At 40.6% G+C, this 27,308-nt stretch overlaps 2 protein-coding genes across 3 annotated transcripts; one reads left to right on the top strand and one right to left on the bottom strand.

The window, feature by feature from the left end:
* Positions 1-1,793: 1,793 nt before the first annotated feature.
* Positions 1,794-20,687, top strand: CHRNA5 (cholinergic receptor nicotinic alpha 5 subunit). Of its 2 annotated transcripts, XM_088172361.1 has the most exons (7): positions 1,794-1,947; positions 10,279-10,430; positions 10,717-10,761; positions 12,017-12,126; positions 13,036-13,867; positions 15,861-15,890; positions 20,487-20,687. In XM_088172361.1, exons 1-7 carry the CDS (start codon positions 1,842-1,844, stop codon positions 20,538-20,540), a joined length of 1,329 nt encoding a protein of 442 aa, XP_088028487.1. In that variant the 5' UTR covers positions 1,794-1,841; the 3' UTR covers positions 20,541-20,687. The 2 variants fall into 2 exon arrangements, with proteins under 2 accessions (XP_088028487.1, XP_014734589.2); XM_014879103.2 differs by lacking the exon at positions 20,487-20,687 and having other exon boundaries at positions 15,861-16,167.
* Positions 18,359-27,308, bottom strand: CHRNA3 (cholinergic receptor nicotinic alpha 3 subunit). Its single transcript, XM_014879102.2, has 6 exons — positions 26,848-27,308; positions 24,503-24,642; positions 24,391-24,435; positions 23,115-23,224; positions 21,025-22,036; positions 18,359-19,554 (listed from the first exon to the last, which is right to left on the bottom strand). The coding sequence occupies exons 1-6, from the start codon at positions 26,900-26,902 to the stop codon at positions 19,426-19,428; spliced, it is 1,491 nt and encodes a 496-aa protein (XP_014734588.2). The 5' UTR covers positions 26,903-27,308; the 3' UTR covers positions 18,359-19,425.

Genomic DNA, 27,308 nt, shown 5'->3' with positions numbered 1-27,308 from the left:
CTGCAGTGCACAGAAATACAGATTTTACCTGATAACCTCGTGTTAGAACACCAGGTGCAGTGCAGTAGTGAACCAGCTTCCATCAAAACTACAGAGTTGGCAGTTTCAGTACAAATATTGCCTATTAATTCTTGAAGCACTCAGAAAATATCACAGCTACAGAGTGTTACAAAAAAAAAAAAAAAAAAAGTGGGAGTTTGTGCCCTGTTTTGAGCTGAAATATATTTTTCATTTACTATAAAATTTTGACCACTGCATATATACTGAGCACTTCAAAATAAGAGTCATGCTGCATCCTTTACACAACTATTTTGGTTGTGAAAGATTTGCCATATGCAAATAGATTCTCAATATATAAAATGACCATATTTACTGCAGAGCATTCAGATCAATAGAGCCTGTCACTAGAAATGTGCTGGAAGAAACTCCTGTGTAAGGAGTTTTTTGTGTGCTCGTGCAGACTGCATTATGTCTTGCACAGACATGCACAACCCAAATATAGCTGCAGGGAAAGATAATATAGGAAAACATCAGTTTGAAAATTAAGAAAGGGATTGAAATGCTCCAGTATTCTGTCTTGGTCACTGAAAAGATTCACCAGTTAGAGAGATGCAGTTTTTCTGTAAAATAAATAATTGGTATAAAAGAATCTTGACAATTGATAACATGCTTAATGAAATTTCTGTTTGGGTAGTGCTCACTTTAGAAAATTATGAGGTTGCTAAAATTATTTGAGTTAAATAAGGATCATTTTCCTGAGGAATCCTATATCCAGCACTTTTCATGTAGAAGCTGATTAACACTGTAGTCATTTAGCCCTTCTTTCCAAGACTTTCCTCTCTATAAAATATTAAACACTGTCTTAGATGTAAAAAATGCATTAATGCCAGCTGCTTCTATTTTTTGTGGCAATGTGTACACTGTACATTTCCATTAGGATGATTTGGGAAAAACCATTAATAAATTTCACAGTTTATGTGTTGAAAGTTGTCTTTTGTAACAGATTTTATTTATCTGATACAGAAATGGTGTTTTGTGTAGATTATTTATTATATACGTTATATATCTATAATATACCTAAAGATGTGCAAATATCCAAAGTCTTTTTAACTTGCATCAGTTCATCTACTTTAGATTAAAACTTCCAAAATATTCCGAATCAGTAACTTTAAAAAAATCGTACTGATTTAGAAACTTAAATCCCTAGTGTTCCGAATGCAATGGAAATCAGAAGTTATTTTTTCCGCCAGCAGTCACTTACACGTGCACCCTCCCAAAAGCACGCTGGTGCAGCAGCAGCAGCAGCAGGCGTTGCCCGGGTGGATGTGCCGGAGTCACCGAGCGCTGGCGCTGCGGCCGCGGGACAGGGACCCGGCCCGCGGGGCGCGCCGTGCTCGGCCTCGCCGGGAGCCGCTCCCGGGCTCTGGGTGGGCGCTGCCGCCTCCTCCCCTTGACGGCACCGGCTTCTGACCCGGGCCCCGCTGCCCGGGATTCCCGGCCCTCGCCCCTCACGGCCCCGCCGCCCTGCCCGGGATTCCCGGCCCTCGTCCCCTCACGGCCCCGCCGCCCTGCCCGGGATTCCCGCCCCTCGCCCCTCACGGCCCCGCCGCCCTGCCTGGGATTCCCGGCCCTCGTCCCCTCACGGCCCCGCCGCCCTGCCTGGGATTCCCGGCCCTCGTCCCCTCACGGCCCCGCCGCCCTGCCCGGGGTTCCCGCCCCTCGCCCCTCACGGCCCGCGCGGGGCGGGGCCAGCACCGCCCGACTCCCGCCGCTCCCGGCTCCGGGCTGCCGCTGCCGCCGCCGCCGCGGGGCTCACAGGCAGCGGGGGCCGTGCCCCAGCCATGGCCGGGAGCGGAGCGCGGCTGCGCTGCGGCCGCCCCCCGTCCCTGCTCCTCCTCACCTGGTTCTGCGCGCCCCTGCTCGGCCGGCCCGCAGCCTCACACGCGGGTAAGGCGGCTCGGGGCGGCCGCGGGGGTTAGGGTCGGCGGGGCTGCTGGGGCGAGTGAAGGGTGAGAGGCTCTCCGTGAGGAGCCGGGAGGGTGCCGGAGGGGAGGGCTCGGGGGTTCCGAGCCCGCCGGGGATGGAGCGGCGGTACCGCGGGCCGGGTCCGTGCTCGGCCGGAGCGCGGGCAGCGGGAAGGTTCCTGAGGGGAGATGAGGCGGGCGGGGTTCTGCGGGGAGGGGAGAACGCTGCCGGCCGTGGGTTCCCTGCGCACCGGCTTCGTTCTCCGCTCTAGCAACTTTTTCCCGGACGAGGTGAAGGTAAGGCTGGTGCCGGGTCCGGTGGTGGCTGCTGAGGGAGGATCGCAGGGCTTTGAGAAAAGAGCGGGACCTCCGGAGACCGCTGTCAAACGGGCTCACCAGGGCTGCCCCCTCACAGGAGAGGGGGACGATGTCTTTGCTAAACTGCAGCTTTTCAGGTGCACTGTCAGTCTTGACTGCCTCACATTTCGCTACAATACCTGCACTTTCTAAATGTCTGTATATATAACGCTTTAAAGATCTCAGCTGCCACAGCTTTCAGTATTCTGCTCACTTTTTGAGAGTAGTAGGTTTGTAGTGCGTGCTCTGCATCCACACCTGGTACAGAGGTAAACTTGTAGAGTATATTTTAAAAACTGTAATTTCGCCTGTGGGTGTGACTGCACGTGAAAACAACGCTCTTAAAGAATTTATAACAGATCTCTCTTTAGTTTGGTCGTGTGTTATTTCTTTGACTTCAAAAGAGGCAGTCTCTTAATTCAATCAGGATTTAACTTTCCGAGTTGAAGGATGCAAAATAGCAAAGCTGGAGTGTTTCTAGAAATGCACAAAGATTAAAGGAACAAAATCACTGCTCTTCTACAGATTTATTTAGAAACAGTTGTTTCAAAATGTTGCACTTACATAATTTGTAAGTACATTGCCAAGAGTTTTGCAGAATATCTTGAAAACCACAACTGCAATAATTACAGGCAGAAAGAAAACTAATGAAAGATAAATTTGACTTTTTTAATATTAACTGAAAATTGAAAATGTGATTGTAAATATGGTTTATGGAAAGTTGATTACATCAACATCTAGGTTTTAATTCAGCCTACAAATACTCAGTCTGTTATTGCTGAATGTGATTTAAGAGATTATTCTTTCTCTCAGCATTTGTAAAAGTAGTGTTTTTTATGTTTTCATGACAGAAGATGCAAAATCATGATGTTACAGTGTATGATTTATATGACTGCGTGGAATTACCTGCAGTCAGGGTAAACCAAGCTTTGCCTGCACAAGCCAGCAGTTTTGACTTCACTGAGAACTGATCATATATAGTGAGGCTAAAATTTTCACAACTTGTTTTTTCTAAAATAAAATGAAATTTGCTATAAGAGTGCTTGTAAATTCATTAGGTCTTTCTTTCAGTTAACAGTGAACTAGAATTTTATTTTGGATAACTCTGAATTGTCAGGAGAAAATACTTGCTGGTTTAAAATACAACCAGGGTATAAGTTTTGCTCTTGTTGTGAATTTTAAACGAGCAGGTGAGACTCTGATGCCCGAGTGGAGTTGAGGTTAAGCACAGCCTCTAGCCCTGCTGTGCCCTGCTGCAGACCTGTGATGGTGTTTGCTTGGCAGTTCATCCACCCGGGCTTTTCCACTCAGTGTAACGGGTCAAATCCTTCTCCCTGCCCAACAGGAAGCTGCAAACCTTCCTGCTTGTGTGGGTTTCTTGTGATTTTTCTACTGAAATATATATTGTGTGCTTTCTTTAGAGATTCTTAGGGGGATAATTGGTTAATGGAGAAATATCTATGTTGATTTGTAGAAGTAAGTACTTGCACAGTTTCCCACTATATAGGATGCTAAAGCCTGGGGTTTGTGTGATATTACAGGTTTTGAAATCTCCTACTCTTTATCTGGTTTTGAGCAATGTAGCTGGTTTCTGTGAGCTGCAGGGTTCTGTGTTCCAGTGTATCCAAGACTGGAACGGAGCTGAGTGGGCAAAATGCTCCCGAGGCAGAAGGTAAGGCCAGTGCCCAGTGTCTGCAGCACCCAGGGCTGCACTGGCAGCTTGTGAGAAGCCCTGGCTGTTTCTTATTTCCATAAGGTCTTTTTTACTTACATTTCAGATTTGTGTTTTTAATTCCATGACACAGAGCCTCTAAATTTATAAATGGTTCTACTTATCAGATTCTACATACGTGTTCTTCTTCCTTGTGCTCCTTGTGCAATCTGCACTTCCACGCACCCTTTGTGCTGCTTGCCTTCAGCACTCCTCGGTGCTGCCTTCACAGTTCACCTTCAGTCTTTACTGACAGGTCAGCAATCAGTGAAAATGATGCAAGGACTAAAAGTGGTACAAAGAGAGATGGCAAAATCCCGGATCTGTTCCAGGAAAGGCCTGCTGCCTTCAGAGTGGCAGAATTTTTCCCGGGGCAGGCTGATGTGAAGCAGCCTTTTCCTGTGGCTGTTGGGCAGGAGAAGGATGCCAGTCGTGTCTGTGGGAGCCGAGTGCAGCACCCTGGTGTGTCAGGGAGCTGGGGAGGAGTGCTGTGCTATGGCACAGACCTGCAGTTACAGCTCAGGGGGCTGTCACTGCTGCTGGTGTCACCAGAGAGCTCAGGGAGCTTTTGGCACATGCTGCGGGCTTAGCCTGGAATCCAGAGCCCGGGTGGACTCAGAAAGGAATGGGTTGGGGTCCAATTAGTTCTTAATCTAAAGACTGACTGTCAGTTCACATCTATTTCTTGGTTAGTTTACAAACCACATGGCAGTCTCTTATGGTTACTGACCAAACTTGTATTCAGAAATATGTGCCATAATTATTCCTTGTTGCTCAGCTGTTAGGGAATAGTTCCATTCTCCTATACAACTATCAAGTTATAACTTTACAATTTAAAATTTGAGTGGGATATAAGAAACACCTTCTCTGCTTTCTGTGAGCAGCTCTTGTACTTCTGTGCCTGTTGGTAAGTTCTTAGCACTATTGCAGTTCAAAATTCCTCACAGTTTCATGCCCAATATATGTAATTTCATTTTGCTACTGGTTGGCTGGAGGTTGATGTGCTAGGTAAGAGAGGAGGCACAAATCCTTCCAGTAACTTTAAAGTCACCTTTTCCATGCTTGTAGGTGTGGTGGTGGGGTTTGTTTTTATTTTTTAAACAGAGGAGGAAAAGATAGTTCTGGGAAGTTCAGAATGTAATAGTTGGTTTTTCTGACTTCTATTCAGTAAGTGGAATAGTGTTAGTATTGCTGCTTTGACTTACAGACATCTTAGTTAAGATGATTGTGATCTTTCTAAATGCTTACTGTTAATTAAACGCTTGACTGTGATTGGATTCTGGGCAATTGCTAATGCATAGAAGGAAAAGTAGGCCAAAAAATTAAAGACCATGCAGGAAGTATGACTCATGATCCTTTTCAAAGGGTCAGAGGAATCTGAATATAAATAAAACTTCAATTTAGTACATTATCTGTCTTTTTTACCTAATGAAATAATGATGAGAGTTCATCTTAATAAATATTCTAGAGTACTGAAGGCAGGTGTACTGTATATATTCATTCACCTTCCAAATTTCTAAGCAAGTTGTTAGTTGTAATATGTAGCAGTTAGATTTGTAGGTAACAGTTTCTATTATTACAGCCCAAAGTTAAAGAATATAATGTTAACTGCAAAGTATGGGTATTTTGCAATGTTTGTTGTCCTTAGTAGTGTTTTTTTTGTTGTTGTTGTAATGGTATATGATTATAAACATGCATTAGTAATATATATATATATTACTTCTGAATATACATCTTAACATTACACTTCTAAAAAATGACCCTTTCCCTTTCCCCATGGGCCTCCTTTGAAACTGCACCCAATAGTGAGGCAAAGAAAACCTGAAATCATTAACACTCATTTCTGGCAATTAGAAAATGCTTTGAACTGCACTGTTTAATGTGTAAGGACCAGTGTTACACCTGCATTGCCAATCTGGCTCTTAGACTCTGTATCTAAGGAACTGCAGAGGAATACAGAGTTCAAAGAAAGCTTATTATTTGGAGAAGCATGGACTGTGGTGTTCTCCTATTTAAAAACAAAGATTTATGAAAATATGTCTGGGATCAAGGCTGTAACACTAAGTATTTCACTGGTAATTCTTATAAAAGGAATAATGTTATAAAGGAATAATGCTAAATCATATTAAGATGGAGGAAATTTAATCATATAATGGTGCAGTAAATTACAAAAGTGTTATTCTTTTGTAAAAGCCATCTTTTGTTTCTTATCTACAACATTTAAAAAGCCATCAGCAGCCCATGCAAAATTTTGACTTGAGAATGTTAACAAGATAAATAGACATGTACATGTTTCCTCATGCAATTCATGCATCTGAGGCCCATGTAATATTTCATCCTATTTTCTAAATATTCTTCCAAAGTACTGTAATAAATAAGTTTGTTAAGTAATTATGGAGGAAATGGTAGGACCAATTTTTAAAATACAGTGGTTTCAAGGTCAAGTGTTTCATTACAATTTTTACTTAGCTTTTTGTCAAAAATGTTCTCCAGCTACTTCAGAGTTTAAAAAACTTTGAATCATTAGTCTACTTTGTGCATAAACATTTGCCTTCTTTGTGCAGAATTAAAGTTTAGGCCTTCCAACGTCATAATGTCATTAGGTGTGTTTTTGGGGTTTTTTTGTTGATTAATATGGATTCATACTGAGTCTAAACCCCCCACACTGAGGGGCAGTGAGAAGAGTTTAAGGTACAAATAATAAAGTAAACATTATCATTGGGAGTTACCACTGAACAGTGCAGAGCTACCTTTGATTTAAACTGCAGAGGTTACCTGACCTCAATAAAATGAAGACACACAAATGCAGGTGAGCTTGGAACTGCCCTTCAAAGGCTACAGATCTTGCAAGTATTTTTTAGTGCACGGAGCTAGTGGCAGGGCTGAGTGTTGCCATCATCTCTTGCCATCTGATTTAGTATGAGATTGTACTCAGAGCTGTTTGTTTGCTAATCTTGCCAGTCATAGGTTTTAACCTCTTTCTGATTTTCTCCAGCCAGCACAGCTGCTCTGCTGCCTTAAGCCACTACAGCTGTTTTACCTGTTTTCTTCTCTTTGAGTTTTTTCCTCTTGTCACCAGCTCTTCACAGATTTTATATTGATGTTAATAGAAGGAGTAACTAAGAATCACAGCCCTTGTGTTGTAATCTTAGAATCATAGATAGGTGGAAAAGAGATAGAAAACATATGCAGTCTGTGTAACAAATTATTTAAATGGTCCCATTAAGTAAAATGTACGAGGTACTTATTTTGTTTTTTCTAAGTCTTAATATACTGCTACCATTCCCAGCCTCCTCATGGAGCTCTCCTTTGTTAAAGATGTGTTTTCTAGACCAGTTTACCCCAGTGTGTTAATAAACAGAATAAACTAGAAATATTGAAAAGTGTGGATATGTCTGTGATCAGAAAAAAAAAAGCTATTAAATGAACTATACAAAATGAACTATATTGTTAGTAAATAATGGTCATTGTAATAGATCAGTGAGTGTAGTATAGGTCTGAGTATGAAATGTTTGAAAAATCATCTGTGAGGATGTAAATGCAGTAAAGGAACATGTCCCCTTTTAGCACAGCAGAGGAGATGCTGTGTTTTTGGAGGAGCCTGGTGTGGAAACAACACATACCCTGGGAATGCTGTATCGTTGCACACGAGGTCGTCTTACAGGAACACAGGAATGGTGAAAGTGCAACTTTGCCTCTGCATTGCTTCAAGGTCAATTAATGGAGAGATAATATCCAGCTGCATAGTCAGTCTTAAATTGTACGAAAAATTCAGTTGAGGGTTGTAACTGGAGGAGGGAAATGTAATTAATGCTAATATAAAAATCAAGTATTTATGAAATATTAGGCTGAAATATACACAAAGCCATTCATAATTCAGGAAATAGGGATATATAAATAGAGAAATTAAGTTGTGTCTTCAGGAAGCATTATTTTGGATGTCTGTAAATGAAGGGCTTGGCAAATCTGTGTATAGTTACAAATAAGAAAAAATCCTTGTCTAATGAGGATATACTGAAGCAGTTAAATGTATTTTTGGCACTTGTACATTTACAAGATAACTTGTACATGTGCAGCATTCTGTTGCTGGATCCTTTTTGGCAGCAATTCTCATGTGCTGTGAGTTTTGCTGTATCCAGCTGAGCTCTCCCAGCACTACGGTGTGAGTGGCCCATCAGTTCTTTGCACATCCCACAAGTCCATAGTCTTGAAATGGAGATGTGTAAATTGTACAACACGTACAAATAATAGATCTCAAAGAACAGTAGGTTTGTGAGCAAATGAAATGCACTCTAAACAGAAAGATTTGTATTTTGGGACAGAAGGATGACCTGTCTTAAACCCCAAATGTTGATTTGGACCACAGCAAGAACCATTTAGCAGCACATTAGTGTAGGGTAAGACTTGTAGGTAAAAAGGGTCCTGCTGCTCCCGCTTTGCTGATCCTATTTCTTAAGCTACATTCTGCTTTGCTGCTACTGTGGGACTTCAGAGAAATCTGGTTAGTGTGTAAAATAATATTTCTACTGGACTGGCCCACACCTGCAGTGCCAAAGGCAGGGAGCTGCCTTGCAGGGCTCTGCAGTGCTTTGGGTGTTTGTCCAAAGGACTGTACACTAAGCCTTTGCAGCACAGCAGGAGTACAGTGATGAATGGGAGGGACTTTAAAACTTAGGCTGCCCGAGTTAATTTGTTTAGGCTGCAGTCACGCGGGGCTGGGTTAGGTCCGTTCTAATTCGTGGCTTAGGTGGTGTCAGCCAAGCCTCTGCCACAAATGCCCAGTCATGGAAGTGTTGGTCAGCTCTGAGGTAGCTTTTGCATGTTCTGTGGGAATGAGAACTGATCCCCTTTGCAGGTGTGACACTGCCTGACATACTGAGCCATCCTAGACAATTCTAAAATCCTAGTCCTCTTCAGTATCTGTGGATGTTGATGGTAATGAAGTTGACATTCTTTATGCTGCCTTTAATTGATACTTTGTTTCCTTTAGCTTCTTTTATGAGAATGATTAAATACCATCAATTTTTTTCTGCTTGTGTCATTCCTAGCAGATACTCTTCTGTTGTGTTGAATAAATTCACCTCCTCTCCAAACACAGTAATGTTAATCTTTTAAATCTCTCCTTGTATGGATGACTGTCTCTGGTTTTAATCTGTTGATGACATTCTCTGGTGATTTTCTGCTTCTGATATATCTTTTTTTAGGTGGATGCTGTTAGTAAGCACATGATTTCTAGGGAGGTTGTGCCACAGATTTATGTAATAGCATAATATTTTAAGTCTGCATTAAAAAGAGACGGTGGTGAGCTCCTTTCTTTTGTTTATGTTGTCCCTTAAACTGATGATAATAGTTGCTAGGTCTTTTTTTGGCAGTAGTTCCCTTTCACATTTCATTGGTAAGCAGTAAAAATCTTTATCTAGAACATATGTCAGTGTTCTCTGGTGGTCATCTTAGCTTATGTCTGGGGACTGGAGACCCTTCCATGCAAGGTGATGTGTGTAGTTTGTGCTTCCCGAGGCAGCAGCCATCTTCAGGACTTTCACACCACCTTTGGAAGTTGTTCTTGCTCAAGTTATTTAGCTAGACACAGATCTTCCTGTTTTTCCTCTTCTCTCTCTCCATCTTCCCCAAAATGACTCCTTGAGATCTGTGAAAAAGAACTAGAAAGGTGCATTCCAGTCAGTGAAACATTAGAATGGGTAGAGCTGACTGGTAAATTGTTTGGCATATGCATCTAAGACACAGAGCAGTGTGAAGGAAAGTGCTCTACAAGTGCAGCAAAATTTGTACATGGTAAATGTGCCCAAACATTCGAGGAAATACATTAAACATGAAGAGACTGAGGTATCAAACAGGACTGCAAGTTGTGCAGTGTATACAGATGTGTCATGTGGGTGTAGGTTGACACAACTTCAGTCCCTCATAGATCAGCTTTCAATTTTTGAGGAGTTCCATGGTTGCATGGCATTGGGTAAATGATATAAGAGCTTTTTGCCTACTGAGATTAGGTTAATGTTCTTGAGTCATCAATTTTAAAAGTGTGATAATGACATGAAGATGCTAATAAAGCCTGGTAGCTTTATGAAATTCTGCTTCTACAACCATGGGCGTGCTTCTAGAGAGAAGGGGATGAGATGAGAAATTGAACTCTGCATAAAAAAAGCTGTAACTATTTGGACACAAGAATGCAGATGTACACAGCTCATTTGAATCAACGTTAATATTTTTTTCTTTTTTTAAATATAGCTGTATCTGAACCTTCTTTTATTGCTAAAAGTGAAGATCGTTTGTTTAAGCATTTATTTGAAGACTATCAAAGATGGGTTCGTCCAGTGGAACGCTTGAATGACACCATAAAAATCAAGTTTGGCCTTGCAATCTCTCAGCTAGTAGATGTGGTATGTATAGTAAATAAGTTGTATTTTTTTCCCACTAACTTTAAAAGGAACATAATTTTATGTGTAATAATTGTGCCTGTTAAACACACTAGATTATGCATCTTCAATTATTAACTGTGTAATAAAAATGGTCTGTAGATGGATATATAATGTTCTCATATAAACATACTTAGTGATTGGAATGTGATCAGCAATGTGTTTTGTATTTTAAGTTGCAGACCTTTGAATTAAAGCAGCTGTTTCCTATGGATAGATTATTTTTTGTGATGTGTGCTTTATTTTACAGGATGAGAAAAATCAATTGATGACAACAAATGTATGGTTGAAACAGGTATGTGTAAAATATTGATGAAAAATTTTGAAGCTTCATAACTGCAAATCAAAATTTGGGACAAACTTTTCTAGTTAATTGTATATTCAAAAAACTTAGTTCTTGCATGAAATTTTATTTCATGTAGTATCTTTATAGAATGTCCCAGGAAATACCTTAAAGGATTAATTGTGACAAACCTCTTAAAAAAACCCATAACAACAAGGTAAATAAAAATTCACCAAATTAAAAGAAATCTGATATGGCATTGCATGGCCATTTAATATACCAAGGTGTATATATCCAACCATAAATTGCTGCTTTGGTACAAAAGTTTTTATTCAAAAGCTTTATTTAGAAAAGTATGGTTGGTGTATTCTTCTGTATAACAGTTTTGAGGTTGTTTTCCTGTGGGATATTTGAAATTATTGGATCTACATTACTGAAGAATTCCAGTTTCAAAATTAAATACACTTACTAGAAGGAAATACTTTTTTTCTCCTGAGAATATTTGGGTTTGGGCAGGAAAAAGCCTCAAGCTTTGTAATTGTAAGAGTCCAGTGCTAAACTTAATTGCCACTGTTTACTTGCATAATGCTGCTCACAAATCATTCCTGATTTAGCTGAGAAGGATCTTTGCAGGTGCTGGCTATACTTACTAGTTTATGGAATTATTTTTGTTCGGGCTAATTCCTTTCTGTTTGTTTATTTGATTTTTTTTTCTTCTTTTTGCTTCCTATTCCCTTCTTTTCCAGTAATTATAATTTTAGGCCAAGTTTTTATTTTTAGGAAAACTTATGAGATGGCCATTTGGGTTGATGATTCTTTGTGCTCTCTTTAATAGTTTCTGCAGATCTTCTTGAAGTTGAACCAGTCTTAAGAATTGGAGCATGATGGGTTTTTTTGTATAATGAAAATGTCTAAGTTGCTTCTGATGAGCTTCCAGTCATTGGTATTCATCCAGAACAAGCTTTCTTCAAATTTCATTTATACAATTAAATTACATTGTAATAGCTCTTACTTATAAATACATGCTCTGAAAAAGGAACATCATATCTTAAGTTCTGTACAGAAACATTGTCAAGTAGCTCTTAGAACAGAAAACAAATAGTGAGTGAGGTAACTACGTGCCTGTTGAGCAAATTCATTGTTTTATGCAAATTTTAGAAACCAGTTTGATTGCTGTTAATTGCCTTGTTATCTGTTTTCATCTGGTATCACCCTGCTTAAATCCACTTCTCAATAATAATGATTTTTACATCTCACATATGCACAGGAATGGATAGATGTAAAACTAAGGTGGAACCCTGAAGACTATGCTGGAATAACATCCATCCGTGTCCCATCCGATTCTATTTGGATTCCAGATATTGTGCTGTATGACAAGTAAGATTTGAATCTTTTCATACAAAATGCATTTCCTCTGTAACTTCACTGACCAAACTGCTTCTAGGAGGCTCATGGGATAGGCATAATGGATGCATTTAGTGGGCTAAGAACCTGTGGAAAAACTTGCCTCTGAATGCAAATGGACTTTGTTGCCACATTAAATGCTCAAATGTTTTGCTTTACTTCTGAATGAGATTTCTAGTCCCTTTGAAAAGGTTATTTCCATTTTGTTGTCTAAACGTTTTTCTTAATTAGAAAAAAATGTCTTGCACAGTGCTAGGTATAAATAGAGTGATGGGAGGGAAGCAACTAATTTTTGCTGTTGTAGGTAATATTCAGCATGGAATAGAAGTCAGGTACATTTAACTGTAAGGGGAGATTGGGTTGATTTTGGTTTTTTCTTTGGAAAATTAAGAGATCTCAGGAAAAATAACTTTTGAATTAATCCTTCTGCACAACTCAGGTGCAGATACAGTGCTTTTACATTTCCTGACTTGTTGAGTCAGGATAAAAGGCTCGTGCAGTAAATTCAGGTTTGGACACAAGCATTATTTTACCTGTTTCGTGACTCTTTTAATTCATAATTACTATTTGACCAAATTTAAAAGTAGTTATTCTGTCTTACTAATAAGAAACACCAGAGCTGGGTCATGCTATTAAAGATCAGGATTTTACAATCCTTTCATAAGTCATTGGAGCCATAGAAATTTGCACAGATCTTTACAGGACTTGAAAATATTCTTCAATCTTCCAAAGCTGTTTACCTATGTAACAGGTATGTAAGAGAATACAAAAGTTTGGTTATCAAGGGACAGACAGCTGAAATGACAATAACAAAGCATAATTTCTTCCTTAAGTACACTCCCATGCCTCACTGTAATTGCCTGCATTTCTCTCTTCTTTCAGTGCAGATGGACGTTTTGAGGGAACATCTACAAAAACTGTGGTAAAATATGATGGCACCATTGCTTGGACTCCACCAGCAAACTACAAAAGCTCTTGTACTATTGATGTAACATTCTTCCCCTTTGACCTTCAAAATTGCTCAATGAAGTTTGGTTCCTGGACTTATGATGGCTCACAGGTTGATCTAATTCTTGAAGATTATGACGTTGACAAAAGAGATTTTTTTGATAATGGAGAATGGGAAATAGTGACTGCAACAGGGAGCAAAGGGAACAGGACTGATGGGTGCTGCTGGTACCCTTTTGTTACATATTCATTTATAATTAGACGTTTGCCACTTTTTTACACTTTGTTTCTCATTATTCCTTGTATTGGGCTTTCATTTCTAACTGTCCTTGTCTTCTATCTTCCTTCAAATGAAGGTGAAAAAATTTCACTCTGCACTTCAGTGCTGGTATCTTTGACTGTTTTTCTTCTCGTTATTGAAGAAATTATTCCCTCATCCTCTAAAGTTATCCCGCTCATAGGAGAGTACTTGGTGTTCACGATGATTTTTGTGACCTTGTCCATCGTGATCACTGTCTTTGCTATCAATATCCACCACCGCTCCTCGTCCACACACAATGCCATGGCCCCCTGGGTTCGCAAGATATTCCTGCACAAGCTGCCCAAGCTGCTCTGCATGAGGAGCCACGTGGACAGGTACTTTGCTCAGAAGGAGGAGACAGCAAATGTGAACGGATCAGAGTCATCCAGGAACACCTTGGAGGCGGCTCTGGACTCCATCCGCTACATCACGAGGCACGTGATGAAGGAGAATGAGGTTCGCGAGGTGGGTGTGTTAGTCCTGCTGCTCTGCTTTTCTACAAGTGGGAATCAGAAAGACTAAAAAAATTACAGGTGCTTTACAGTGCAGTTGCATACTAAAGATGTGCTACAGATTTCCAGCTTTTGTAGTTTGCTGAAAGCTAAGATGTTGTTTCCACTAGAAAAAAGTGCAAATATGGTACAATGCTGAGAATATTTGGCTGATACAATGCAGTATTTGGGGTCTTTAAAAGTCTTTTGCTTTGTTTTAGAAGTTCTTGTCATTAGCTACATATTGTCTGTGACAAGAGCATGTGCTATAACTGTTCCCTACAGCACTGCTGAGATGATGGGAGAAGCAGCTCTTGTTCACTTTAATGCTGTACCTGAAGGCTATCTTGAAAAATGTATCTGCCTTACATTTTCCAAATAAATACTGCCAAGACTTATCTTGCAGCTTTCAATTCCAAATAAAAACAGATTCAGTGCTCTAATTATATTAGTTTAAATACAGGCTATAGCCAGATGTTGGTAATTTTGTGCTCAGATGAAACATGGGCTCAATGACTTTCTAAGAGTGCTCTTCTACCCTTACTATTATTTGTCCCTAAGTTTTATCAGAAGATGTCAGAGGCTTTTTTTCAGTCTGTGCATTTGCACTCTGAGTTATCCTTAATGAACATTTACAACATTTGTGTAAGAGCATTGGAAATCTGTGTTCTTTACATGCTTTTTAAGCTAGCACCATTGCTACACGAGAGACTGAGATGCTGTTTCCAGTCTAGTATAGAAGTTTGTAGAAATACAGAAGTTTGTTGTGTACTGTCTGTTTCTGATGGCAAAGCCTGAGGCTTTTTCAGTCTATGTGGGAATTGCTGTCTTCAGAAGGCTCTGGTTGCTGAGAGTTTTCTCCCATACGAGACTAGGAGTGATGTGCCTCCTCTAATGTGCCTTCTCGGGACTTGATTCTGACATTGTCACAAGGGACATGGCCTAGATTTGTAATAAATGTATCTGCTGTGCTGTTAAAGCAGCATCTAATAACCCTGCATGGTATGAACAACAGAAATAGAATTGTTTGCTATTAAATACATCATTTCCTGTAAATTGAGAGTTGACTGTGAGTGACAAGTAGTATTTTGTTTTTGAAGTGTAATGTTGTTACTATAAGCCTTGTAAATTAATATACAGCTGATTTGGGGATTCACTTGTTTTATTATTACTGGGCTCCAGAGGATGCAAGCTTTAATTGCAAAAGTTGTTAATAAGCACGAGACAGCTAGTGCTATTGCAGCCTTACATCTTAGGAAGCATTAGGCTTGGGAAACATGGATAGCTCCAGTCCAAATCCAAGACAATTGTTTGGCAGGGTTTTAATTTGCTTGCACAATTGTATCTGCAATACTTGCAAAACTGTGTATAGATAGGAATAATTTTATCCAAAAGAAAAGTAGTCTTGAAACTACTGGGAGTATTCTCCCCAGCATATAATTCTATGCAGTAGCTTTGCAGCTTTCAGCAGTTGTTTGAAACACAACAGCTGCTCTGTACTGACAATTTAAAAAAAATATATTATTAATATTTGGGAGGTTAGGTTTTGGTTTTCTGGTTAGTTTTTTGTTGTGGGTTGCTGGTTTTGGTTGGTTGGAGTTTTTTTACAACTTCCAGCTCCTGCTTGGGAATTCCACATTTTGGTGTCATGTGCCATGAATGCTGCAGTATGTTAGAAAATGGCAGGCCAGTCTCATCTCTGTAGATGAGGATGTTTGGTGCTTCTCAGGGTCCATTTCTGCATCAAAATCTACATGGCTTATCAATCTTCACAGAGGGAAGCTTGCTTCTGTTCTAACTCACATAATTATAATTAGTATAATCATAAAATGTTGTTCAAGAGGGTTATCATATGGACATGGTTGAAAAAAGTGTACTTTGAAATAACTAAGAAATGCAGGATTTGGTACTGTGTTTTTACCTGTTGTTGCACATACTGACCAGCTCTTGTGCTCTTTGTGTTTTAGGTTGTTGAAGACTGGAAATACATTGCTCAGGTGCTTGATCGAATGTTCTTATGGGCTTTTCTTCTGGTTTCAATAATTGGATCACTTGTGTTATTTATTCCTGTTATTCATAAATGGGCAAGTATAGTAGTACCTACCCATATAGGCAGTACAAATGCATAAAATATTTTTGGAGCCACGTCCTACTGATCTGGCTCTAAGTTTTGCAGTAGCTCTGTTTCCATGCATGTTCTTTGTAGGCATGTTTCTGATAGAGAGAAAAAAACTCCTAAACTAGAAAATTAGGTTTTTCTTAAAGCATGGCATTCCCAGGACACATAGAAGTCAATTTGCTTATTGCCAGTCTACTGAGCTACTGCTAAGCCAGGTCACAATTCAAAGAACCTGCTCAAGCCATGGCATGTATGATTTATCAAAAAAGCATACACTGACACCTACTGTGATATAGAAGGATTTCAATTTTTTAATGATGATCACTGTAGTCCAATTATTAAATAACTATAGAAATTGTTATACTAAATATTAAATATTTGCAGTTACACAATAGAGATGCTTGTTTCAATTTAGTATACAAAGGAGAATTTTTATCAGTTCTCTTCAGGGTGTTGTAGAAGTCTGAAATTTTGCCAGAGTAATTTAAAACAATAAAAATGCAAGTTCAACTTCCTGTATATATAATACACAACTAAGAGCAGAAATTTGGCCGTGTTTGGCCTTTATAGATTTTCAGTGGAATTTGCTGCTAAACTTTAAAGCTTAATTCTGTGATACTAACATGAGGATTTAATAAGCTTTAAAATGCCTAAAGCATTTGTGTATATTGAGGTCTCCATCAGCTTTGGAAAGGAAGGCAAAGGCAGGTAACTGAGTTCCCAAATTGCATAAGTATTCTAAGGGGCTGGAATATTCAGATTTCTTTACTCTTGATGAAGAATTTGATACAGTATGTGAGTTTGCAGACATGTTCATTATTTCCTGTCTTTGGGTGCTTCCTCAGAATTAAATTTTAAGCCCAGGCAGAAGGAATTTGTGGAGCATCTTTCTGAAGGAAATGGGTTGTAAATCATTTTGCTGTGGAGCCAAATGGAGATGATTAATGGATTTCACATTTGTTAAACTGAACTTAAGAGAGCTACCTTGGATTAGTTCTTTCATTTGTAAAACCATATGTAACTCTCAGCAGCAAGGACTTAGAATTTTCAATATTTCCTTTTTCCTAAGATCACTGAAAACGAACTTGCCATTTTTCAATTATTCATTAAAATACATAAAAATACATTAAAATGTATTTTTACATTGATTCCAATGCCACCTTTCTTCCTTCCTTAGTAGCTTTATTTCTGGAAAAGACTCTAAAAAGTTGGGGGTTTTCCTACACTAAAGTTTTTTCAGTGTTGTTCATGATATAATTGCATTCTATAGGCCTAATACAGGAGTGCCAGGCCAGAGCAAATCTTAGGAAGTTTTTGTTTGCTTAAATTACTTCATGAATAATGACATGTTTAGGTGAGAAGTTTTAATGTAAACTGTGGTATCTTCAACGATTTTAAGGTTTTATAGTGATTATAAATTTGAACAACAGATACGTATTTCTCCCACACCCCCTCCCAGATCTCCTTTAGAATAGCCCTGCACTGATTATAATAGTGATTGCTTATGTCATAACTTATCTATAATTGAATATTTATTTCAAAATGTTGTAATCTGCAGGATGTTCTTGGTTTTGTGTAGCTTTTAAAGGCTCACAGGCAGGGAAATGATACCAGGCAGGCCTTTTTTTTTTTTTTTCTTTTTTTTGAAGCAGCAGTTAAACAGAGTTTAACTCTTCTTCAGTTACACAGTTGCATCTGACATTGGATATCCATGTTTCCTCTCTTCCCATCATAACTTTAAAGGTGAATTTGCAAAGATTATCTGATTTAATTTATTAATATAAGAGCTTTAAAACTTCTCAGTATTACTGGGGTTAAACAATGCATCAAAGTCTTTTTCTGTGTGCAAGTTGCAGAAGTGCTTCAGATGGCTTGTTTCCTCTTCAAATACATTTCTTTTTAAAGTCTTCCATAGGTTTGAATTACTGAGATTTACCTGAAGAGAGATTGACTACAACTGTAGATTAGATATATATCTTATATTTTTAACTCTCCATTTCATCTCTTTCCCCCTGTTAAATGATGTCTCCAGGCTGCCCAGTTATATCATGGTGGGCAGCACATTGCCCAGTGCAGTGACTCTCTTTGTTATAGTAACTCATAGTTTTTGCAAATGCATGAATTTCTTTTAGTGACTTCTGGTCTGATCATCATAGATTCAGATAACACAGCTGGAATCCTTGGGGTCTTCTGCTTATCAGGTGTGTCTGAAACAAAAGAATGTTAATATCCTCAGAAGCATGGACTTACTTCTGTAACTTCTGCTGAATGTATTGAACTGTAGGTAATGCTACCTTATCTAGATTTCTGTCACTCGCTCAAAATAAATGAAAAAAAAAGGCACAATTTTCAACAGTTTGATTCTCTTTATTTTCATAAATGTTACATCACTTGATATGCTGTATTTCCACAAAGTTTTCTGTTTGGTACAGAGAGAACAGTTTGTATTTTTACAAAATATGATCTGATTACGGTGTTTTGTTGCATTCTTTATTCATGCTCTTAAATAATCTGCAGTTACTGATTTAAAAAAAGATACATATGCCTAAGCAACAATTTTAGCACAATGTAGTTTTTTTTTACAGGACTGTTTTTGTCTACCTGCCTTCTCTTGGCATAAAACACTTCACTGCACCAGGATGCCTCTGTATCCAAACTATCCTGTCAGAGTATTCTGATCCTTTGCATCACTTGCAGACTCTCTTATTGTGTGTTTGACTTGTACCCAACTCTAAACATTATTAGGTTTGAGCAGCTTTGTTTCCTGACAGCCTTCACATACATTGCTGTCTGGAGACACGTAGAGTTTACTTTATGGCTGCTTTAGAAACCACCATCTCTTATTTACCTATTTGTTCTCCTTTTGTAATAAACCTCTCCTCAGTCCTTTCCTGCCTCTGTGTGGGTCAGTTTGTCCAACAGGTGGCCGTGTCTGCATTCCAGCCGTTTGGTACTTGAGCTTCCCAGCATTCCATCCTGGCCAGGGCATTCATGGAACTCCTTCCAGAAGATCCTGTTGTGCTCTCAGGAGGCTTGGCACCAGACTGTGAAACAAACCTAGCAGCCCAAAGCATTCATCCCATCTTGACTTAACAAATATTTGTGTAATTTTCCATTTCTTTATTAACCCCTTCTTAAATCATTCCTATAAAGTTTAACATACTGCCTCCATGTTCTCCAGCTGTTGCAGGAAGTAGCTGTAGAGCATAGCTCGTATTACTTTGAGATTAGCTGTCATAAAGGTTTCCAAAAATTTCTTTTTCCACAATTTGAACAAAGCTGCCTTGGTCAAGCAAAGTTGAAGCCAAGGGAGATCCTTGTTCTACTACACATGGAAGAGACATGAGGTGCTGGGAGGGGGATGCAGAGTTCGTTGGCAGTTTTATGTGATTTCACAACATTTTATTTAATCTTTACATTTCATCTCCAGCCATCAGAGGTTGTAAAAACAATCCTGCTGTTCCTAGAATACATACCAGGATGAAAACCCATAGAAAAATACGATCAATTACCATGGCAACATATTTCCAATCATCCTGAATCTGAAAAGAAAGAAAAAATAGCAAATTGGCATGTTTATTAGGGAAATAAGTTGCATTAGCAATAATACTGTTTCCTATAAGAAGCAGTTTTTTCTGTGTGTAGATATCTTTATGAATGCACAACTTACACATCTGTTTTCACTGACAAATAAAATAATCTCAAAGAAGCTTTATTTGAATATGCTCTTTGCAGCCAAAAGCTGCTGCTTCAAATCCAAAAAGTTGTTCACCAAGACACTGGACTTGAGGAGACACAACTCTATTCCAAAAATGTAAAAGTTTAAAGCTTTGCATTCTTAGATGAACAGGTTTTTCCAGAAAACATTACTGAAACACACTGTTCCTACTGGTCTTTAGGTAGAATGTAAAAAGCAAAGATTAATTGGCATATAATTATTTGGTACTTTATTATGTAGTACTGAAATTTGACTGTTTTCATGCACGACGTAAAATTCATCTCTATACTTTTCATGTAAAAAGGGAACCAAGTTTCAAAAAACACCAGATTTTTCTAATTTTGTTATTTTTACAGTGAATTTTATAGCAAGAGGGACAATGAAGTATTCTATAGTTATATAGTAATAGTAACTTGGTGATCATTTTACTTACTCTTGAGATAACAATTCAAGTTTTTTGTTTCTCTTCAAGAATGATAAGAAATGGATAATGCATTTATTGTTTTTGAAATTTGTTCTTTTTAGCTTAGAACTTGTTTGTTAAGGGAAACTTAAAAACCCAAAGCAACCCTGTATTTTCTGTACCAGCTAAACCTAAACAGAGTTCTGGTTTCAGTATAAACAAAGTGAAGTTAGAATGAAGCATCATAGTTTGGGGATTTAAAAATTGTGATGGTGTGGCTACTGCTCATAGTATGTTGGATGAACATGGTAAAAAAACACCTTTTCATTTTTTTCCTCCTTTCCTGTATTAAGATGCAGCTTTATGAAAGATGCTGGTCCCTGTCTTGCAGTAGCTGCCTCATTTAGCTCCAGCACTTCACTCTGCAGCAGCAACAGAATGAGCACCATCATCACTGTGAGGGACATTCACTCTGACATTTCTGTTGCTAATGGTAAGCTGTGGGAGGGAGAATGTAACTTTCTAAAGGCCATAGGGTCAGCAAATTCTACTATTAATATTAATTATAACTTATTAATTAATTAATATTAATTATAACTTGGAAAATCCTAACTTCAGCTCTCATAGGATGGGTGCTTTGGTTTGTTCCCCAGCAGTGGTTACCTTAAGGTGCCTCACTCAGTATGTATATTGTCAATAAAGGGATCACTGTGCAGCAGAGCTGCTCCTCAGATATATAAGTTGCACTTATTTGTAATACAGCTTATGTAATTTACTTACATAAAATAATGGTCTCTTTTATCTTTTTGTCTGTTTGAGATCTTTTTCTTACCAAACAGTCTAATGGCAAAAGGTATCTGCAGTTTGAGTAACAGTAAAATATATTCTTACCTCTTTTGCTTCATTCTGCATTTTCATATTTTCTGCAATGTATTTCACACTTTCAATAGCATCTCTCATTTCTGGTGACAGAACTGAAAAGGAAAGCATAGGATCTACAGACTCAGAGCTTGAACTTCTAGTGAGATTGCCACTGAAATCCGAAAACTTTGTGTGCTGACACTGACAGCAGCTGCACGCCATGTCTTGACAAACAAAGCCATCTTTGCAGCATTTGGTTTCAGAACCGTTGATGCAATTCAAGTTTGAAAACTCAGAAGTGAATAATGGTTTTGGCTTCTGATTATTCTCCTCATCATTGGCAGGCCTTGTCATGAACATGATCCGGGGAAGTAAATTCAAGAAAATGGTTCTCACCCACACAGGCATTGTGTGTGTCTTGGGTGTTCTGTAGTGCACGTTGAGTACAAATACTGTGATAACAATTGATAAGGTTACAAAGATCATGGTGAAAAGGAGGTATTCCCCAATAAGGGGAATTACCAAGGAAGTAGAAGGTATGGTTTCTGTGATAACAAGAAGGAACACTGTTAAAGAGAGAAGCACTGATATGCAGAGTGTCACCTTCTCACCACAGTCTGAGGGCAAATAGAAAACTAATACAGTCAGAAAAGAAATCAGCAGACAGGGAATAATCATATTGATAGTGTAAAACAAAGGTAAACGCCTAATGTAAAGAGAATATGTGATGTCTGGATATATCTCTTCACAACAGTTGTATTTGATGTCGTGTTTATACCCAGGAGCTTTAATTATAGCCCATTCTCCACTCTCCCAGTAATCCTTCAGGTTCATTGTAGAACCAATTAGAACTAAGTCAATTTTGGCTTTGTCGTAAGACCAGGAACCAAACTTCATGGTGCAGTTCTGGTAATCAAATGGGAAGTAGGTTACATCTATTTTACATGAACTTTTAAATATAGCTGGAGGTATCCATGTCACATCACCCGTGTATTTTAAAAGGGCCTTTGTCTTGTCATCAACCTGGAAATCTCCAACTGCACTGTAAAGCAAGTAAAAATAACAAAAATTAGAGTGATCTACTCCAGGTGGTTTCATACATTCAAATTGTATACATTAAGTCTTTCATCTGTTTTGGGAAGTCAGCAATTACTTGTTTACTTGGAGCTGAATTGCTCATGCAAGACTGAGTCGGTGACCATCATAAACTGAAGCAAACAGCTCTATAAACTCAGCCTGGCAGGAGTTGGAAGTAAATATTCTCCCTTATTAACAGCATGGCTCAGTGCACTCAGTATTCAAAATGGCAAATAACAGATTGCAAATGGCAGTCCAACTAGATGAGTTTTGTAGGCCCCTTCCAACTGAATTATTTAATTCTGTGTTATTCTAGATTGATCAAGCACATCAGAACTGAAGGGATGATGAGAATATTACTGGTATTTCCACCTCTTCCATGGACAGTGCAGGTAGTAACTATGGAAGAAGGGAATAGGGTTGGGGTGTATCTTTGCATAAGGAGTGTATTTGGTAAGAAATCTGTTTAAGTCCCACTTTGCTAATTTACATGATCCAGTTGAGTATATGAAAAAGTAAAATTCAAGGGTAATTTGAGATTTTAAGGCCCCGGTTAGAAAAGGAGTGTTACCACTCTTGATCCATAGACCTGAGTTTTGGATCTGTGTAGCTCAGTCCATTTCATTGAGAATTGCTTTCTTACAGATCCATTTAGTTATGGTTTGGTTCTTTACAGTCTCAGAAACTGACATCTAAAGTAAACTTTATCTGTGGCCTTTATTTGTCAAAAGAGTCCAATTGTGCCTTTGACTGCTGAGAGGCTAGAATTTGCCTTTCTTTCAATTAAAGTTGTGACTTGCAGGGGCTTATGAAGGGGAAAAGCCAATTTCTTTTTGGCCTGCTCACTTGCAGCTCCAGGTTAGAGCTGGCTCCTGCCCAGTGATGCTGACACCTGGCATGGAGGTGGGGGCATGCAGGACACAAGTGTGTGGAAAAGCAGCTTTTCAGTGCATCCTGTGAACTTGCTGCTGATGATTTTTTTAGAACTGGTAACATCACCCCTCTCTCCCTGAATTAAGAAGTTAAATATGCAAGAGCCTTACTTGTTATATAAAACAATATCTGGCTTCCAGATCTGGCCAGATGGAACTCGGATGAATTCAGCACCTCCATAGTCTGCTGGATTCCAGCGAAGCTTGTAATCATTCCAGATCTAATGATGGTAGAAATGAGTCTGTGTTACGTTTGTGAAGAAACTGAAATTCAGTGGACTAGATCTGAACCAAGTGCTGTCATATCACTTCCTGGATTGATTTATTTTGGATACTGCAGTGTTTAGATGTTTCTTTAGCAAACACATATGTGTGGTGTTTGTTCCTATGCAGCTTGTAGGGGGGCCTAGATATCTAGACCTTGCTGGTCACATCCACATGTGACTTAAATATATGTGACTCTGTCCCAGGAATGCCTACTCAGTAGCTGGAACAAGCTGAAAGAAGGAATAAGACACACTCTTTTCAGAAAGTGTAGGATTGCAATAACTTTGATCTCAAAAAAACAGGTATCTTTGGGACAGTGAAAGCAAGTTCCTGGAGGCTGTGGTGCAAGTTGTGAGCATGAATCGAGGGCCCTTGGGTCAGAGAGAGCTCCAGTGTGTTATGGCTCCGGTAACAGCCGTTGGCACCAGCACTTCTTAAACCCCATGTTAACGAAATTGAATATCAAGCTAAAGGTGGGAGCTAAGTTGGTTACTAAGCTGACTGCGACAGTGAGTACTGCATTTTTGAAAAGCCTTTTTAACATGAAGTACACATTTTTGGTTTGTTGTCACTTTACCGGAGCTAACCAGCACCAAGTGGCGCTGTGCGGGACCTCCGTGCCAAGGTGCTTCCCTCGCGCTGGTGTCTGCCAAGGCAGCGCGTTTGGAAGTCTTCAGTGCAAAAATCTTGTATTTAGCGGCTGCAGTAAGTGTAGCAGCCTTCCTCCGCTCCCGTCCCGTCCCGTCCCGTCCGTTCCCTCCCCGTCCCCGTCCCCGCTGCTCCGCTCCCGCTCTGTCTCCGCCTGCCGAGCCGTGCAGTGGCCGCTGGGGGGCGGCAGCGCCCCGGGCAAGGGCTCGGCAGCGCCGCCGGCGCCGGAGCCGGGGCTGCTCTCCAGGGATGCTGTCTAGGGATCCTGTCCAGGGCTGCTCTCCTGGGGTGCTGTCCCGGGCTGCTGTCTAGGGATCCTGTGCAGGGATGATTCTGTGCCCCGAGGACCCGAGCCTGGCGCCTGGAACCCGGTGCTCCCGGAGCACGCAGACTCGGGGCTGGGCGGGCGGCTCTCCCCGCGCAGAGGGGAAGTGAGCCGGTACCGTCTGGGCTGTCACCGAGCGCTACTTACGTGCTTCAGCCACAGGTTGGTTTCCATTATCTGGTTGACTTCGTCCTGGAAAAGAGAGATGTGTCGGGAGAGGCGCCGGGCCTGCCGCGGTGCCCGGCGGGGCGGTACTCACCACCTTCACCAGCTGCGACATGGACACCTCGAACTGGATGATGACGGGGTCCGACACGTTCTTCACGGGACGTACGAACTGGTTGTAGCTCTCGAAGAGGGCCGCGTAGAGCCGGTGCTCGGCCTCGGAGCCGCCGCAGCCTGCGGGGGGCACGGGGTGAGCGCCGGACCAGCCCCGTGCGGGCAGGGCAGGCCCGGTACTGCCCGGGCTGCTCAGCATCTCCGAGAGCTGGGCACAGCCCCGGTACTGCCCGGACTGCTCAGCATCCCCGGGCGCTGGGCACAGCCCCGGTACTGCCCGGGCTGCTCAGCATCCCCGGGAGCTGGGCACAGCCCCGGTACTGCCCTGCCTGCTCAGCATCCCCGGGAGCTGGGCACAGCTCCGGTACTGCCCGGACTGCTCAGCATCCCCGGGCGCTGGGCACAGCCCCGGTACTGCCCGGGCTGCTCAGCATCCCCGGGAAGTGGGCACAGCCCCGGTACTGCCCGGACTGCTCAGCATCCCCGGGAGCTGGGCACAGCCCCAGCCCCCCTGGCAGGAGCAGTGTGCCATGGGGACATTCGCTTGGGCAGCCAGAGGGACAGCAGTGGAAGGTAATGCTGCAACAGAGACTTTTTAACACACGTCCGCACATGAATTAGAAAACAGTTTCGGGGGATTACTGAAGAACTAGGGGTGCAAAAGCCCTTTCACCTCACACTCGCCCAGACCTAACAAGGCCACAGGGCTGTGGAGCAGAGGAAAGTGTAGCCCAACAGAGCAGGCCTCTGGTAAGGGGTCAGAACACTTGGCAATAGGAGGAGTCCCATGAAATGAGAAGTCCACTTTCTAGTCTGAGTCATGATTGCATTATTACAGTGAGGATAACAGCCTGCTTCTTAAAATATTTTTTTAAAAGGATTAAAATTTGATAAACTGTTACATTCAAAGACTTTTCAGCACGCTCAAATATGCTAATTACCCCTTTATTGTTCTAAGTAGTTTTTCTTTATAATAGATTCCTATTGTCCTTTTGCCATCCATAAGTGCAGTTCATCCTGCATGTAGTACCCTGTGGTTAAGACAAAAGCTGCAAACTGAAATTCTTAAGCAGCAAGGTACTTCACCTGTTTCAGGATGAGGTGTGAGCCTGTGTTTTACACTGCCATTTTACTATCAAACTATCTAGCAATAACCATCCTGACACTATTAGAAGCCAGTGGCCTTTTATTTTTAGAGGGCTATCTCAAACTCTCTTCTGGAAAACATATCCTCATGAATTCCAGCTGCAACACCAGAAAAAGTATGTTTTGCCATTAATGGATAGCACTATACAAATTTGGGAAAGGCACAAACTGAAGTCTGTTGAACATAATCTACAGTTCCTTTGAAACAGAAATATGGATAGACATGAAATATGAATATTTGCAAGGATATGTTTATTTTCTGCCAGTTGTTTTTTAGTAGAAAAAGGGGCGAGGCAGAAGTGCAGGTGACAGACTACACAAAGCAGGTGTTACTTTCGAATCTGTGAGACCTCACCTTTCCCTAAGATTCCCTTCATGTGAAACTAAAGGTGAAGCTAAAAGGTCTTTTCTTTGTTTTTGCTTTTGTTTGGTTGGTTTTTACCCCTTGTTCCTTCTCTTGTTCACTTGGAGTGCAATTTTGTTTTCAGATTAGTGAAATCATTCAACCCAACTTGCTAACTAAAAAATGAACACTTTTTAACTCCTAGTCTTGCCCATATTATTTCTTGATATCTTCTATCTTTTAGATTGAGATTTCCTGGAATAAATACTCCCCAATCTTTTAGGTAAATAATTTTAAATCTAGATCTTAACAACTATTCTAGTCAATCCCAAACTGCCAGCCTTTTTACATGTCACCAGCATTCTAATTAAGTCTAGCATCCACTGTTTCTAGAGAAGTGCATCCATGTGGTTTTCTGTTTAAATATTTTGTGCTTTCCATATCTGCAGAGAGAAGACGTGCTGTTTGCAGCACATACTTAAAGCTCTTTAATGTTGCCACTTTCTTGTCTTCTCTGCAATATGTGAAACCACACCTTCATGTGTGAGGTGCCTTTTCTTCCTGTTAAAATGTCTTTATGTGTCCTGTTTGGCATCTTTAATCAGGACTACCTGATTAAAGATTTGCAAGGATACTTTGCGAGGATGAACTTAATCCCCCTCCCCCGAACAACAAGCTATGTAACAGAAAGAGCTGTACCACAATTCTGTACATTTGCCCCTTAGGTTGGAGAGCGCTTCTGCCCTTCTTAAAAATGATTTGCACCAAAACCATCTCCTGCTCCCCTTTTCAACCCTCATTTCACCATAAAGAATAACAGATTAAGGATCACTCACCTTGACAGAGCGAGCAGACAGCAGCAGTTAGCAGGAGAGTGCTCAGGCTCTCCATGGTGTCATGAATGACTCCTGTGGCCAGGGGCTGTTGAGGCTGAGCTTGGCTGCCAGGGCTGTAGGAGCGCGGGGAGCAGGGAGGGCTCGGCTCCTGCCGTGCGTGAAATGCCTGCGAGCAGCAGCCGGCAGGACCCTGAGCGCGGCTCTGCGCACTCAGCTCCCATCAGCTCTGCTGTGCTGCCCCCTTTCCAGCTACCCAGGCTGTCAGAGCTTCGGAAACGGCAAATAAAGTGCAGGGAAAACAGATGTTGTTGTAGGCAAAGAGCAGTCTTCTGGCACAGATAGCGGGCAAGAGTCCTTAAAATGGTGCTTAAATGAGCCTGGTAATCTGACAACGCTGAAGAGTTTTCCAGCCAGCTGCTATACAGGATCCTTATCTATCAGAAGCTCATGCCAATCTGCTA

The sequence above is a fragment of the Sturnus vulgaris genome, chromosome 13, assembly GCF_052056855.1.
Source record: "Sturnus vulgaris isolate bStuVul1 chromosome 13, bStuVul1.hap1, whole genome shotgun sequence".
NCBI classification, from domain to species: domain Eukaryota; kingdom Metazoa; phylum Chordata; class Aves; order Passeriformes; family Sturnidae; genus Sturnus; species Sturnus vulgaris.
Note: the sequence above shows the minus strand (reverse complement) of the source record. Positions and strands in the feature narration are given on the sequence as shown.

Excerpts from the sequence above, each read along its gene's own strand:
- CHRNA5 (XM_014879103.2), top strand. The coding sequence starts at position 1,842 with ATGGCCGGGAGCGGAGCGCGGCTGCGCTGCGGCCGCCCCCCGTCCCTG. Across the intron at positions 1,948-10,278 it reads GCCCGCAGCCTCACACGCGG|CTGTATCTGAACCTTCTTTT; the intron begins GTAAGGCGGCTC and ends TTTTAAATATAG. Across the intron at positions 10,431-10,716 it reads TCTCTCAGCTAGTAGATGTG|GATGAGAAAAATCAATTGAT; the intron begins GTATGTATAGTA and ends TTTATTTTACAG.
- CHRNA3 (XM_014879102.2), bottom strand. The coding sequence starts at position 26,902 with ATGGAGAGCCTGAGCACTCTCCTGCTAACTGCTGCTGTCTGCTCGCTC. Across the intron at positions 23,225-24,390 it reads CCAACCTGTGGCTGAAGCAC|ATCTGGAATGATTACAAGCT; the intron begins GTAAGTAGCGCT and ends TACCATCATTAG. Across the intron at positions 22,037-23,114 it reads GATATTGTTTTATATAACAA|TGCAGTTGGAGATTTCCAGG; the intron begins GTAAGGCTCTTG and ends CTTGCTTTACAG.